The sequence below is a fragment of the Hipposideros armiger genome, unplaced genomic scaffold (assembly GCF_001890085.2).
Source record: "Hipposideros armiger isolate ML-2016 unplaced genomic scaffold, ASM189008v1 scaffold_707, whole genome shotgun sequence".
NCBI lineage: Eukaryota > Metazoa > Chordata > Mammalia > Chiroptera > Hipposideridae > Hipposideros > Hipposideros armiger.
The window spans coordinates 615,278-629,192 of record NW_017732057.1 but is presented as its reverse complement, the minus strand read 5'-3'; the positions used below and the strand labels follow the sequence as shown (position 1 = coordinate 629,192).

At 36.5% G+C, this 13,915-nt stretch overlaps 1 protein-coding gene across 2 annotated transcripts in view; it reads left to right on the top strand.

The window, feature by feature from the left end:
• ANO3 (anoctamin 3) overlaps positions 1–13,915 on the top strand; it is a 257,121-nt gene that overhangs the window by 222,384 nt on the left and 20,822 nt on the right. For both annotated transcript variants that reach the window (XM_019627091.1, XM_019627092.1), the window contains 3 exons: positions 7,548–7,584; positions 10,888–10,999; positions 11,781–11,838. In XM_019627091.1, the coding sequence (XP_019482636.1) occupies positions 7,548–7,584; positions 10,888–10,999; positions 11,781–11,838 (207 nt within the window). The remainder of the gene's footprint in view (positions 1–7,547; positions 7,585–10,887; positions 11,000–11,780; positions 11,839–13,915) is intronic.

The window sequence follows — 13,915 nt, the reverse complement described above, 5'->3', positions numbered from 1 at the left end:
TCTCTCTCTCTCTCTCTCTCTCTCTCTCTCTCTCTCTCTCTCTATATATATATATATATATATATATATATATATATGTATATATCACTGTCTCCCCTTCCTTACTTGCTTTTTCCTCCCTCCCTGCCTTCCTTTCTTCCTTTTTTCTTTCTTCTTTTGTTATTGCTTCTGTTTGCATGTCTGCTGTATTCCATCAAGAAGATAACTTACCTCTGCATGACTATTACCTGTCTTTCTCTCATAGTCCAGTGTGCTGTGACATTTCTATGCTTTTGTTATCTTCTTTGGCTCTAACTACATGACTATGTAGGTCAGGTTTCTGCAGTTTATTTAAGTTAGATCATCCAGGATTTTAATGTGCTAATTTCTCACAGAGAGCATGTGATTGGTTCAACATCACATATACTGTTCGATTTGTGTGCCAAATGTCTGTGGCTAAGAGAGCAGCGTTAGGCTGAGGTGTACCTCTTCAGCAAGGTCTATGGATGGGGTTCTGTTTTCTCTGAAAACAGTACGCACTGATTGGCACATTTAGGATAATATCCTTAATTCTTCCAATAACATCACAAGGCCAATATTCTCTCCATTATGTAAATGAGGAAACTGAGATGTGGAAAGTTCAAATAACCTGCCCCAAATCATGCATGTAGTAAGTGCTAGTGCTCGTATATTTCCATCATGACATAATTCACGTCGACTGATGAGCAGCACACAAATAACAACGTTGATATTATGTAAAGGTTATAAGCATTTGGTCCCAAATGTGGATTGACACTGATGTTACATGTTTAGCCTGGAGAGGTTTAGGACCATTTGCTATTTAACTTCAAAATAATCAGAGGACACCTTAAAAGAAAAGTGAACAGTCACTGTAACAATGGAGTAGGTTTTAATACAAAAATGACCGTTAATATATATTACCAGAGTCTGCTCTCTTCAGGTCCATTTTAATTCATAGAAAGAGAATATTGTTTACAATATTTCCAAACAAGTCATGCAATATTTTAATTTATGCAGTATTTTAATTTATTCCCTTGGCTCATAGATTAAAGTGAACAATAAATACTAAAAAAAAATGCAATGTAAAACTGAGGCTTGTGTTGTAATAGATATAGGGTAGTATAAGTTGCACGTTGAACAAAGTCACCACTTTGAAGGAGAAGCCACTCATAGCATAGACATTGTAGGTTTTTATGTTATGATAATACTCTCTCATGGCCAATCGTGAAAGATCTTGTTTCTGACAAAATTAATATATTATGACAATTTTCCAGTAGACAGGTTGTTGTGGTCGGCCCCATTATCTGAAGAAAAGGACTGCTAAGTAGTTGATGTGTTTATTTCTAGGTAACACTAGCAGTCAACCAGCCTGATCTTAAATTTAACTCCATTTCTTATCTTTGGTTAGTATACATACAAATGACTGGTCATAGTGCTATTATCCAGGGTCTTGTCTTGTTGTCTAGTGGATAAATAGGACTCAAGGTACAATAAAGACTGCATCACTCTTGAAGCACAAGAAGTCATGAGTAAGATGAGAAAGAAGCTACCAATTGCACCGGAAATGGGGCGGTGGGGTTGTGATAGTGGATCAGAAGATTCAAAGGGAAAAACAGAGGGTACTTACTCTGAAGAGCCAAGAAAGGGCAGAAAGTGGATTGTCATTTGAAGAAATTCAATGCACAGATATACAGAGGCACAGAAGTGTATGTTCTTTGCCCTGAGGAAATGGTGAGAAGTGTCTGTGAAACACGTTTATGGAAGACTGAAGAAAATGAGATTAGAAAAGTAGATCAGTGCCTAGCTGTGGAGATCTGGAGAAGCATGTAATGAATTTGTATGTCATCTTTTCTTTTACCCTGTGGACAGTGGGGAGCCATCAGTGTGGGTACTTGATAGGTGATTAGCCACCAATCACCTTATCAAATACATTTATGGATGCAAAAGACATTAAAATATTATAATATATTACTATGTAATTACTATGCTGATAAAATTTTAAACTCCTAAGGAAAAAAAGCTCTCTGGGGAAAAAAATGAAATGGTCAAACTCCTACATGTAAAAGAAGATATACTGAGTAGATTTTCAACCATGAAAGAAATTTAAAAATAAGCATTACATACTAGTAACTATCTCACCTAAGACACTGTATCAAAAAGACATTCTTTACAATTTTAAATAAAAGATAATTTCCCATTGTGTGAATGAATTCAGAATTTAGACAAAGATATAGTGCTTCTTGGGTAAACATAACCTTGATTTTAAAAATATAACTGGCAAAAATATTATCAAAAATCAAACTTAAGAGCACTTGTAGCTACATAGATAAAAGTGCAAGTGTACATTAAAATGTAATCAGGAGTTACCCCTGAAAAGTATAGGTGATTTTTATTTTCTTTACATATTTTCTAATGTTAAACATATGTTTTGCATTTTCTAAATTTTCTATAATCTTATATTCCATTTAAAACTAAGAATTACAAATATAAAATATTTGTAATTTGTATAAAATATTAATATCCGATATTTTAAAGAAATCATCAGTAATGGTAGTCCAAGAATAGTGTAGAAAGGTTTTTTATTGTATTGTTATTTAGAGTAGCAAAAATGGGAAAGAGATCCCATAAATGACAAAAAAGTAAAAGAATATTAATTCAAATTATATATAGTGGAGTATCATATAACCAATTAAACAGCTATTTTAATATTATTTATGACATGACGTGAAGTTACATAAAAATGATATATGGGGCCGGCCGAGTGGCGCGATGGTTAAGAACTCGCTTGGGATGCCAGAGGGCCCCGGTTCGGATCCCACATATGAGGGCCAGTGACACTGCCCTCCACAGCTAAGATGCTGAACAACAGCTCAACCTGGAGCTGGGCTGCCGTGAGTCGCCGGCGACGGCGTGGGCTGCAGTCCCTGTGGCAGTGGATTGCCATGGGCTACCGTGTGTGGCCAGCAGCCAGCGTGAGCGGCCAGCAGCCGCAGTGAGCGGCCGTCCAGAAGCCGGCGACTGATCTGCCTCGCCAGGGAAGAGCGCAATGATGGTGCCAACTTGGGCCAGTGAAGCAACATCCTCCACAACTAGATTGAAGAACAAAACGACAGCAACTTGTCTGTTCCCCTTTCCCCAATTCCCCAGCACTGTTCCCATCCCCCCAATTCCCCAATAAAAAAAATCTTTAAAAAAAAAATGATATATGGTTTCACTTCATTGCCACTGGGACACACCTGCATTTTCAAACTTTGAGGAATGACAATAAAATGTTAACAGTGGTTCTCTCTCTGTAGTGGAATAATATTTTATTCAATATAACTTTTTTCTATTTATTCAAATATTTATCCCTACATGTAGATTTTGATTTATAATCAGAAAAAAAATTTAAAACATTCTACCATGATGTAAATTCAGAGCAAATTAGAAATAGAATGTAGTTTATATGAGTCACCCATAGAACCACAGCCACCTAGGTAGCAACTTTGTGCCACTTTTTAAATTTAAACAAATAAAGGAAAAGTTTATCAGCAGCTAGCAACATTCCAACACACCACACACACACATACACCCACAGTTTCTCTGTTCTCTTTTCTGCTCTCCTCCTCTCCCCTGACCCCCTAAAACTGCCCAGTCTTGCATCAGTTTGCATTATCAGTTCCTCCACATGGTGTCCTGATAAAAAGCAGAGGGGGCATTGGACCCAGGCAAAGAGAGATTTGCTCCTTGACCTGTATGAACCTGGCTACCCCACATAACATCTTTGAACTTTAATTTTTTGGTCTTCCAAATGCAGGTGATAAATACATAGAAGAATTGAAAGATTAAATGAGATCTGTTCTAGTATATGCAAGGTGTTCATTAAATTTTAGCTTTCTTCCTATTTTCTTCTCTTTAATACTTTAAAATGTTATTTCTCTTTATAAGTCTGTCTATACTCCTATTGGCTTTCTTGAAAGATACCAACATTTTTTTTTATTTCCCCCATTTTTCTCATTTTTAAATAATAGATTTCAATTATTTCCCTTCAATCCACAGTATAGAAATGCTGATGATCTTTCTTTGGTCTCTTTAAATTTCTTCAGACTTCATCTGCATTTATTTATAATTTTTCACTCTTTTTTTCTTTCAATGTTATCTATTACTCATTCACAAATCTTTAAACACTCAGCATTGTCTATGGAAAGAAAAAGATGCACATGTAAGTTGTTGTATTATGTCTTTCTATCAAATATGTCTAAAAGATAAGAAAATTTGAGCTGTTTAATCAGTTCATGCAGAAGTCATACCCACTATGTTAATTTTCACTAGTCTTCATCATTCCTTTTAATGTCTTAGTTTTATTTTCTCTTTTTAAAGTCTATTATTTTTACCTTTTTTAGCTTTGAATTATAAAATCGATAAACTATTGACAGCATAGAAACATTAAAAATGTTAACAAAAGTCACTTGTCTCAACCTAAAATGCAACTCACCTCTTCTTCCTACAATAAACTAATTGTACCCATTGGAGGTAATCTAAGTTAATGGTTCATGTTTATGTATTCCCTACCCACCCATCAATTACTATTGCCTTCAAAAGAGTGCTCTGTGTTCTTGTGTTTATGTGGCAATTTGTTCCAAAGACCCATTGATCTTCAAAAACATCTTAAGTGAATTAATGAACTGGTCTAATATTTTTGAAGATGGAAAATGTTTTACAGACAAGGAAAATGAAGAAGCCAAAGGTGGTTAATTTTTGGTTGGGAAGGCAAGCATGACAGCTCCAGGAACAGAACCTCTAGATCCAGTGTTCAATCCTTAGTTCCTACCCAGTTCTTTTCAGTTAAACTGAAGAACTTGTGATCAGATCAGCATTTGAAAAAAGTAGGAGCTTTTAGCCTCAAATATTTTCCTTATGAAAGAGTTCTTCTTATTATCACTGATATCTCAAAAATTGAAATTTGGCTGAAGTTTCCATTGGTATACCAGACTAGTTTTATATTATTCCAGTTGTGCTTCTTAATCACCACTCCTTGAAACTCTGACTCTACTCCACCTCAATCCCTGGCCTCTATTACCCACTTCCCTAGAATCACAATTGACCCTCATACATACAGTCCTCTCTCTCATGAGGTTCACGTACAACTTATTCTCACGAAGTTTATATGTAAGATGAGGCTTAATGTAGTCTTTCTTTTCAAAGCACTGCATTTTTTAGATAAGAATGGCTGAACTGGATAGAGTGTATCTCTACTTGTAGAAATATTTCCATAGGGAGGTGAGGATTGTATTGTTTTCATCATAAAAGCAATCTTTTGAGATCCTCAAAATTCCACTCGCTCTACTTAATTATTAATAAAACAAGAGCCCATGTAACTGCCTAGCGCTATAAAACAATCATCCATAGTTGCTGAGACAAGATAGGACTGACTTTTTCTAAATGTGTATTTCTACTTGTTGGGCATTTTAGTGCAAAGATACAGGGATTATTGGAAGTGGACTAGACCATCAATACTTCTTCCTTGCCCTTGCAACTAACTCAGGAGATTTTAAAATGGATTTAGCATAAAGGAAGTGAACTACGAAACCAACTCAACAAATGTGAAAGGAATGTTATATTCCTCAGATGTAATCAGTATAAAACAATAATGCCCTTTTAGCTTCTCCATCCCCTCCCTACTCAGGATGTTAAGGCACTACACAGATTATTAAACAGCATTTCTGATTCCCTTGAACACACTGGATTATTTTAAGGGCTTAAATAAATACAGATTAAAACCATTAATATCAAAATGCCAGACTCCTGAAAAATATGCCAGCAAAAAGATTCACCTAAAAAACTAAATGCTACTTCTTGTTATTTTTGAACCAACGCACAATACACAGCTAATAAAAATGTGCTTTTTTTTCTTAATAGCTTACTGATCCCTGTGCTACCATAGTCTGCAAATGAGGGACTTGACCTAGTCAAAATATTCTATTAATCCAATATGTTTTTCAGCTATCATCCTTATGCATAAAATTATGACACATAGGCATGAAAAAATAGTTTGTCAAACATTTTTTTTAAATAAGGAACTTTTCATGTTTAATATACACAGCCAGAAACCTTTAGTCATTCTTCATGCATTTCTTTTATATCCTTCATCATCTCAGGAACTTGAATTTTGCTTCTGTAATATCTCTCTTACCCAGTCCCTGTTCAGCATCCTCACTTCTTCTATTTCCTTAGTTCAGTTACTCACCATTTCTATTTGGACTGGTGCAGTAGACTTCTCACTGGCTAGTCTTCCTGTCTCCAGTTTTCAACTCTTTCCATTTCCCGTGCACACTGCTATTGGAAGAGCTTTCTGAATTGTACATTTGATCATTTTATTTTGTACTTGAAACCATTGCCTCTGATAAAAATTCTAAATTCATTAGTATGGCACGGGAGGCCCTCTGTTATTTGAAACCAGTTTTCCTTTCTATTCTTGTCTAAAGTGGTGTCTCGCTCCCTCTCTGTCAGGCTACACAGCCACAAAGTCACTCCTGTTTGCTCCCTGGCATTCTTCTATTTCACACCCTGTCTCTTGGTTCACAGTGTTTCCTCTATCTGCCATATTTTCGTTTGTCTCCTTGAAGAATATGTCTTCATCTTTGAAAATTCCAGTTAAAGATCAATTCCTCCATAAAGTTTTTTTTTTTCACTCCCATATCTGGAATTGAATAATCTCTTTGTGTTTATTCCTTTTACAAAGTGCTTGGGCTTACCTGTTCTCCCTTCTTATCAGATTCTCCTGGTAGAATTAAACAATCCCTCTAGTGAATATCCTTTTTCTGTTACAGTGCTTAGAGCATGCCTTTCGCCCACTGTCAGGGTGTAAGCTTCTTAGGAGCAGGGGCTATAGCTTCTTCATTTTTGTATTGCTAGGTCTTTACCTAATGCCTAAAAGACATTTAAAATATGTTATTGGAATAGATTTTAAATATTTTATTCTAATATCCTAGCATCTTGAATATTTCATTTGGTCAAAATATTTTTGTTATCGAAATTATAGACTAGTGTCTTTCAGGTTTATACCACTTATTTTCATGACAGCTAATAATCAAAGAATACACATGTTTTAAGCTTTCAAAACAGGTGGATCAGGGCATCCTTAAATCAATGTTCAATTTAGGAGAAAAAATATGGGCTAAAATAATCAAAATTTAATTATAAGTCCATTTTAACAATCATGAAATTTGGTACTCAAATCCCAGCCATTGACTAGTTGAATGACCCTGGGTTTTTTTTTTCCAGCCTCATTTCCTTGATTTATAAACTGGAAACAAAGACAGGTACCAGAAAAAAACTTTGTTATTACAGAAATCAAATGTGTCTGTATACGAGTTACAACATATTTATATTATATGCATTTTGTGTATATCTATAAAGCTCTACACAATAAGATTTAAAACACACTTCTACTTAATTAACAATGTAGCCACTTTGTAGACTACACTTTAGATGTTTCTTTGAACAGTGCAGATAACAGCCTTTTCCAAAGAAAACAATGATAATAACTATGTTCTCTCTTATTACAGGCTTATGAAAAAATTGCCTACCTTCTCACTAATTTAGGTAAGTCCATTTTTCTTACTTCACTCCTTGCTAAAAGAATACCCTATGGGCATATCAGTCTTTAGTTGCTTTATGTACATTAGTATTTTTAATATCAACTTTGGTTATATAATTATCAATAAAAATGGAAGAGATGGCAGAGAATGCTGGACTGCATCTCATGACCATAGAGAGGGAAGGTATATGTTGTTACAAAGTCTCCTTACTAAAAATTAACAAACCTAGTCCTTCCTACATTAGAGTGCTTTTTTTCCCTTAGCTTTTCAGTTCTTTGTTTTTTCCCCTCCAGCATTTACTTTGTCAAAGTATTTTACTACATGTACACAATTTAAAAGGCAAATTAGTATTAAGAGCTTTAGAATGAAATCTTGTTATTTGCCACATTACCCATTATTATTTTCTGTGTCCCTGAGGGACGACGTTTTAACAGTTTAATTGATTCCTTCTGCTCTTCCCCATCTTGTTTCTAAATAACATGCTTCTTCTGCCATTCTTGGAGGTTTCAACTTTAGGAATTTATTGCCTTATCATTAAAAAGCCAAGAACTTAGGTCCTAATGTTTCCTGCAGTGTCTGGTCTTCACACACTCCCCGTCCATCACTTGTTATGCACAACTGTTGTTTCTCCTCCTTCCAAACTAGTTATATCAGCGTTTTTAGCCGAATTAATAATTAGTGTTCAAATCATTGTGTCTATATAGCTATTTTCATATCCAAGGCATGATGTATGTGATTGTTTTCTTTCTTATACAACCTTTATATTTTAATGAGGCTAATAATAGCACATGTTGCTTAATTTTCTACATACTTTTCTTTTTCCTTTTTTCTTTTTTTTTTTAAGATTTTATTGGGGAATTAGGGAAGGGGAAGAGCCAAGTTGTTGTCCTTCAATCTCAGCTGTGGAGGGCGCAGCAAGCTCAGCTCCAAGTCCAGTCGCCATCCGGCAGCTCGGGGCCACTCAGCTCAAGGTGCCATGTTCAATCTTAGTTGTGGGTGGGCGTAACCCACCATCCCATGTGGGAGTCGAACCTTGTTAGGAGCACATGCTCTCACCAGCTGAGTCATCCTGCCACCTGTTGGCAATTCAGCAGCACTTCAGCACGGGCGCAGCTCACTGGCCCATGTGGGAATCAAACTGGTGACGCTGTTGCTCAGAGCTCGCACTCTTAACCAACTGAGCCACTCGGCTGGCTCCTCTACATACTTTTCTTAATTTATCACAGACTTTCTGCCCCAACTCTAAATTCTCTCTAAATACATTTTTAAAATATGAATTATTCTACTCATTTTCAACTCAGAGCTATCCTCCCTGAACCCACTGTCTGCTTTAATCTCAATGGCTACCCTTTAAGCTTGTGGTCAGCTGCATCTCCACTTCCGTTCTCCAGCACTCTGGGAATTTCTTTGCCTTTATTTCTCAGTTTGATGTTCCTTTTGGGATCCTGTGGCATCATCTGCCTTGGCGTTATTCCTTGTTTTGCTACCTGGAAAGTAAATTTCTTGAGACCTTGTGTGTCAGAAAATATTTTTTTTCTATATTTTAACTTGAATTTGGGTCCCCTAGTTTGGGGGACAGAATTTTTATTACAGAGCTATTTAAACAGCGATCTTTTATTGTTTGAGGACTCACCAGACCCCATGCACTGTACTAAACACTTCTCATTCATTATTTTGTTTTATTGTCATCACAATCCAATGACAGTAAGATCCTTATTTTATGGATTAGAACACCATAATAATTAAGTTAACTAAGTAGAATTGAAATGCATATATGACAAACTCCACTTAACTATGGTGGAGTAACTATCACTCCATTGTGTTACTTCTTCTGTAATGTAGTTACAAAGACAAGTGATAATAGAAGGAACATTGTATGGAGGGAAGAACATGCTCTGGAGTTAAAGGATTATATCGCTTGGACATTATGTGACGATGAGCAAGTTTTCTCTCTCCATTCTTTCTTCCCCTCCACGCCCTCTCCTTCTCTTCTCTTCGCTCCTCCTCCTTTTTTTTTTTTTTGAGTCTCAGTTTTCTCATTGGTAAAATGAGAATGATAATAGTTCCTGTTTCATCATTATTGTAGAATGACTACCTGCTGCATGACAAGTGCTCAATAAATGGGAATAGTGTTTCATTCTTTAATCCCTCTGACCTATAGTTTCTCAGATGGGTAATGAAGCACTTGAAGTAGGTTGTCTCAAAGCTTTCATCTAGCTCTGATTCCTTATATTCATTTGCTTTTAAAGTACTCTTAGCCATGATGGAGGCCAACCTAAGAAAGTAATTTGGGGGACCATAGTTAACAGTAGGAAACAGAACAGTATTTGTGCTAAGGACCAGGAGCACCTAAGCACTCCGGTGAGGAAATGTCAGCTCTCCTGATGGCTCTCACTGATGCCCCCCAATCAGTTGCTCTTTTGCGTCCCCCACAAGCCCCTCCTATTTCTGGAACCTACCCCTTTTTCACTGGGAGTTCCCCTGGACCTGCTTCCTCTTTATTCTGTGATTGGTTCATGCATATATTTTGTCCTATCGTTCTCTTAAATTTGATCCTATCTAACTTTCTATCTTTCTTGAATTCCTAAATTATATTAAAATATATATTAGATGTGCATATGTATTTTCTGTCATTTGTATACTGCGTAGGATCAGAGACTGCAGTACATGCTGCCATCTTCATTGAATCTCTCTCATCAGTTTATTTTGTTTTCTTTTTTATTTTGTTTTGTTTTAAGAGTCATAGAACTATATGATATGAGAATTGACCAGGCTCTTCAAATCAACTTGTCTACATTTCTCATCTCGTAGTTGATAAAACTGATTGCAAAAAAACGTGAAGAGGACCTGCCTGAGGTTAACAGCAGTTAGGTGTAAAGCTAAGAACACTGATGTAGCCCTCCTTTCTGTTTACCATTCCACACAAAATATTTGCTCTTCAAGGAACTCTGGACAATTTAGGTCCCTATAATTGAGCATAGCCAGTTTGGGTGGAGGACTGATTCAGTATTTATGGTTACCTTCTAAATGACAAAAACACAGAACCCTGAAAATCTTTATATCACAGGCATCATCTTTTCATAGCTGTGGGGAAAGTCTGAAAATTATCCCATTGGATCCTTCCATCAACTCTGTAGAGTGGATATTATTATTCATGTTTTACTGAGGAAGATACTAGAACTCATTGAGTGCCTCATAGAACTAGTAAACGACTGAACCGGAGCTTGAACATGGAGTGTCTGATTCTATAATCCACATTTCTTGTCATTCACTGCATCTATGTAAACTCACCCTATGTTCCTTTTAGAATATCCTCGGACAGAATCTGAATGGGAAAACAGCTTTGCCCTGAAGATGTTCCTCTTCCAGTTTGTCAATTTAAACAGTTCTATCTTCTATATTGCTTTCTTTTTGGGGAGGTAAGTAACTTCACACACATTATCTTTGCAGAGTGAAAAGGATTGTCAACAGTTCATTGCCAATTTGTTAGCAAAGTGGCACTCTCTTATCCCATGCCTTGGAAAATGGTGCTGGTCAGTCTTCACGTATGTTTTTAATCAAAAGACTTCTCAGTACCGTGCCTTCTGCTGCCACGACCAATTAAAGTAGGCATTAAAAACAAAAAGCCCCTGTGCCATACTTGGGTTGAATTATGACTGTCCTGTCATCAGTAATGGTTTTGTTAAATAAGAAGATAATTTGTGTGTAACCCTAGGTTATAGTTTCTCAGTGTGGAAACTTTTACCTACCATGTTAATTTTTTTTCCTTACCTCCTGCAAAATACAAAAAAGAAACATATTCAACTACTGGTTTTGGTTTGCTATATGCTTAACAGCCCAGCCAGTGCCATGGAAGCATACTGAAGCTAGAGACATTTAAAGCTAAATAATTCAGCATGTTATATTAATATTCATTATCTAGGTCAACAGACATTAAAACTCTACAGGTGAAAAAGAACAATTTCATTCGGTTGGTTTGTCTGTACCATCTCAACCCATTGGTATTGAATTCACACATCACTTTTCCCTTTTTAAGTCAGGTATTTTGATGTGTGAGCATGGCCTGAGTCAACAGTCTGGGGACAGGTAGCCCCAGTGAACAATTATACCTACCCACACATGCACTTGTTGTGATGCATTAGTAGTTGCTCTTCAGTCAACCCCACATAAATGCTAACGAACTAAAATGGCTTTTTACAGATTTGTAGGCCACCCAGGAAATTACAATAAACTTTTTAACCGGTGGAGACTGGAGGAAGTAAGTAACCTTGTAAGGCTGGATGTGGGGATATGCATGGACGTGGGCCAATAACTGTGGGAGGAAGCGAGGCGGGAAGAGAGAGCGAGAAGGTACGTACGGGGAATTTTAGGTACGCTGAAAAGGCGACACAGAGAAAGCCTAAAACTTTGTAAAATCATGTGCTTTCTATTACAGAAAACTGGGTGCAAATGCTAACCTTGCTACTTATTAATTCCTTGCCCTTAATTTAAACTCTCTGAATATCTGTTTCCTCATCTGTACACTGGCAATAATAATAACACTTAGGTTGCAAAGTTGATGACACATGAGATAATTTGCATAACACAATTAGCACAATTCCTGGCCTGTGATAAGCACTGTATAAAGCGTGGCTGATATGCATCAGTGCGCTGTCTCCACAGCCAGCCAGGTATTATTCTATTGGCCAGAGAGACAGGCTAAGGCCTTTCAAAATCCCAGGTTTCTGGGAAGTCCCCAAATCAAACCTGCATTTGTCTTCCATTAGTCCAGAAGAATGACTACATCTGCTAAAATGCTTTTCATCTACCCAACTTGGGAACCAATGATTACTTTTTTTCCCTTGGAGTGTCCAACTGGAGTTAGCAAGGGTAGTGTGGAGAGAATAGTGGTTACAGGCAAGAAGGTCTGCATATTGATGTCATTATAGGGACTGCTGCCACCAGTAACTTTGTTTAGTTGGATATTCTTACACTTCATTATGAAATTATTGGAAGTCATGATTCTTCTTTGAAAATCCCAAGGAAATAATTAGAATACCGGTATCAGGCAAAATGTTTAATGACTCTCCTGGACATTTTCCGTAGTATATGTGACATAGATAGTGGCCATGTTTTTCAAGAAAGAATCATTTGAAAAAAATCAGTGAAATGAAAAATGTGGGTTTTCAGATAGACCCTAGAACTCCTGGAATTGTAGATATAAAGAGCATACATAGTGGAAGATAAGAAGCGACCCTCTGAATTCAATCCTACAACAAGCATTTATTGACATATACCCTGTTGTAGGTATACTCTGTAGGTATACATATAGTCTGCTGGGTCATGTGGGGTGTACACGAGATGTCCCTTTCCTTTTTTTGGTGCTATTAAGTCTTGAAGAAAAGAACGTAACCATGGTAGGTAACAAATATTTTGTCATTTGAGTCTGACAGTCTACATTCTAATTTTGTTCTAGTCAAATGCATGATTTTAAATATCTCTAAGTCTCAGTTTTTTATTTTGTATATTGTGATATAAATAGCTATTTCAGTAGCACTGGTGATAGGTGGACTAAATTAGATTATGCACATAAAATCCCTGGCACAAATGAGGGTAGCCATTGTAAAGAAAGCAAAAAGTACTACAAAGCAATTTAGAACATATATGAACAGCTATACTGGACTCTCCTCATACTATACTACACAATCTCTCACATAAACATTATATGTAAATACATATAAAATGTTAATAACAGCTAATATTTAATGAGTGTTTACTATATGCCAGCACATTTCAGCAATTGCTTCTAAGTGTTCTACGTATATTAATGCATTTAATCGTCACAAAAATTCTATTTTTACACTCTTTTACAGATGGGGAAACAGAAGCTTAGAGGAGTTATATATTTTGCCTAAAATTCTAGAAACATATTATAAATTTTTGAAGTCCTAAAATTGATACCATTTTGATCCAGGAAGACTAGCTTCAAAATCTGTGCTCTGAATAGTGCATATTCCACACACCATTGGGATAGCGTATAGGCCCAATCGAGAACATAATGGAAATTGATTTTCATAAGACATCGCTAAATGATTGCTGGCTCACACATGTAAATTGGATTTAGAGTAAATATTACAAGTACTAATTTGGGTGAAGTGAAAGGAGCATGGGCATTAGAGTTGGATTGTCCTATCTGCTGCTTAGTTTCATCATCTACATAATGGAGAAACCAACACCCATCTCACCAGGTTCTTATAAAGGGCAGATGAGAAAAACAGGTGAAGGCACCCAGCTTAGGGTTTGTCCATGGTCATATGATGTTGAGTGGTGCAAAGGGAATGAAAGCCTAGGTCTCC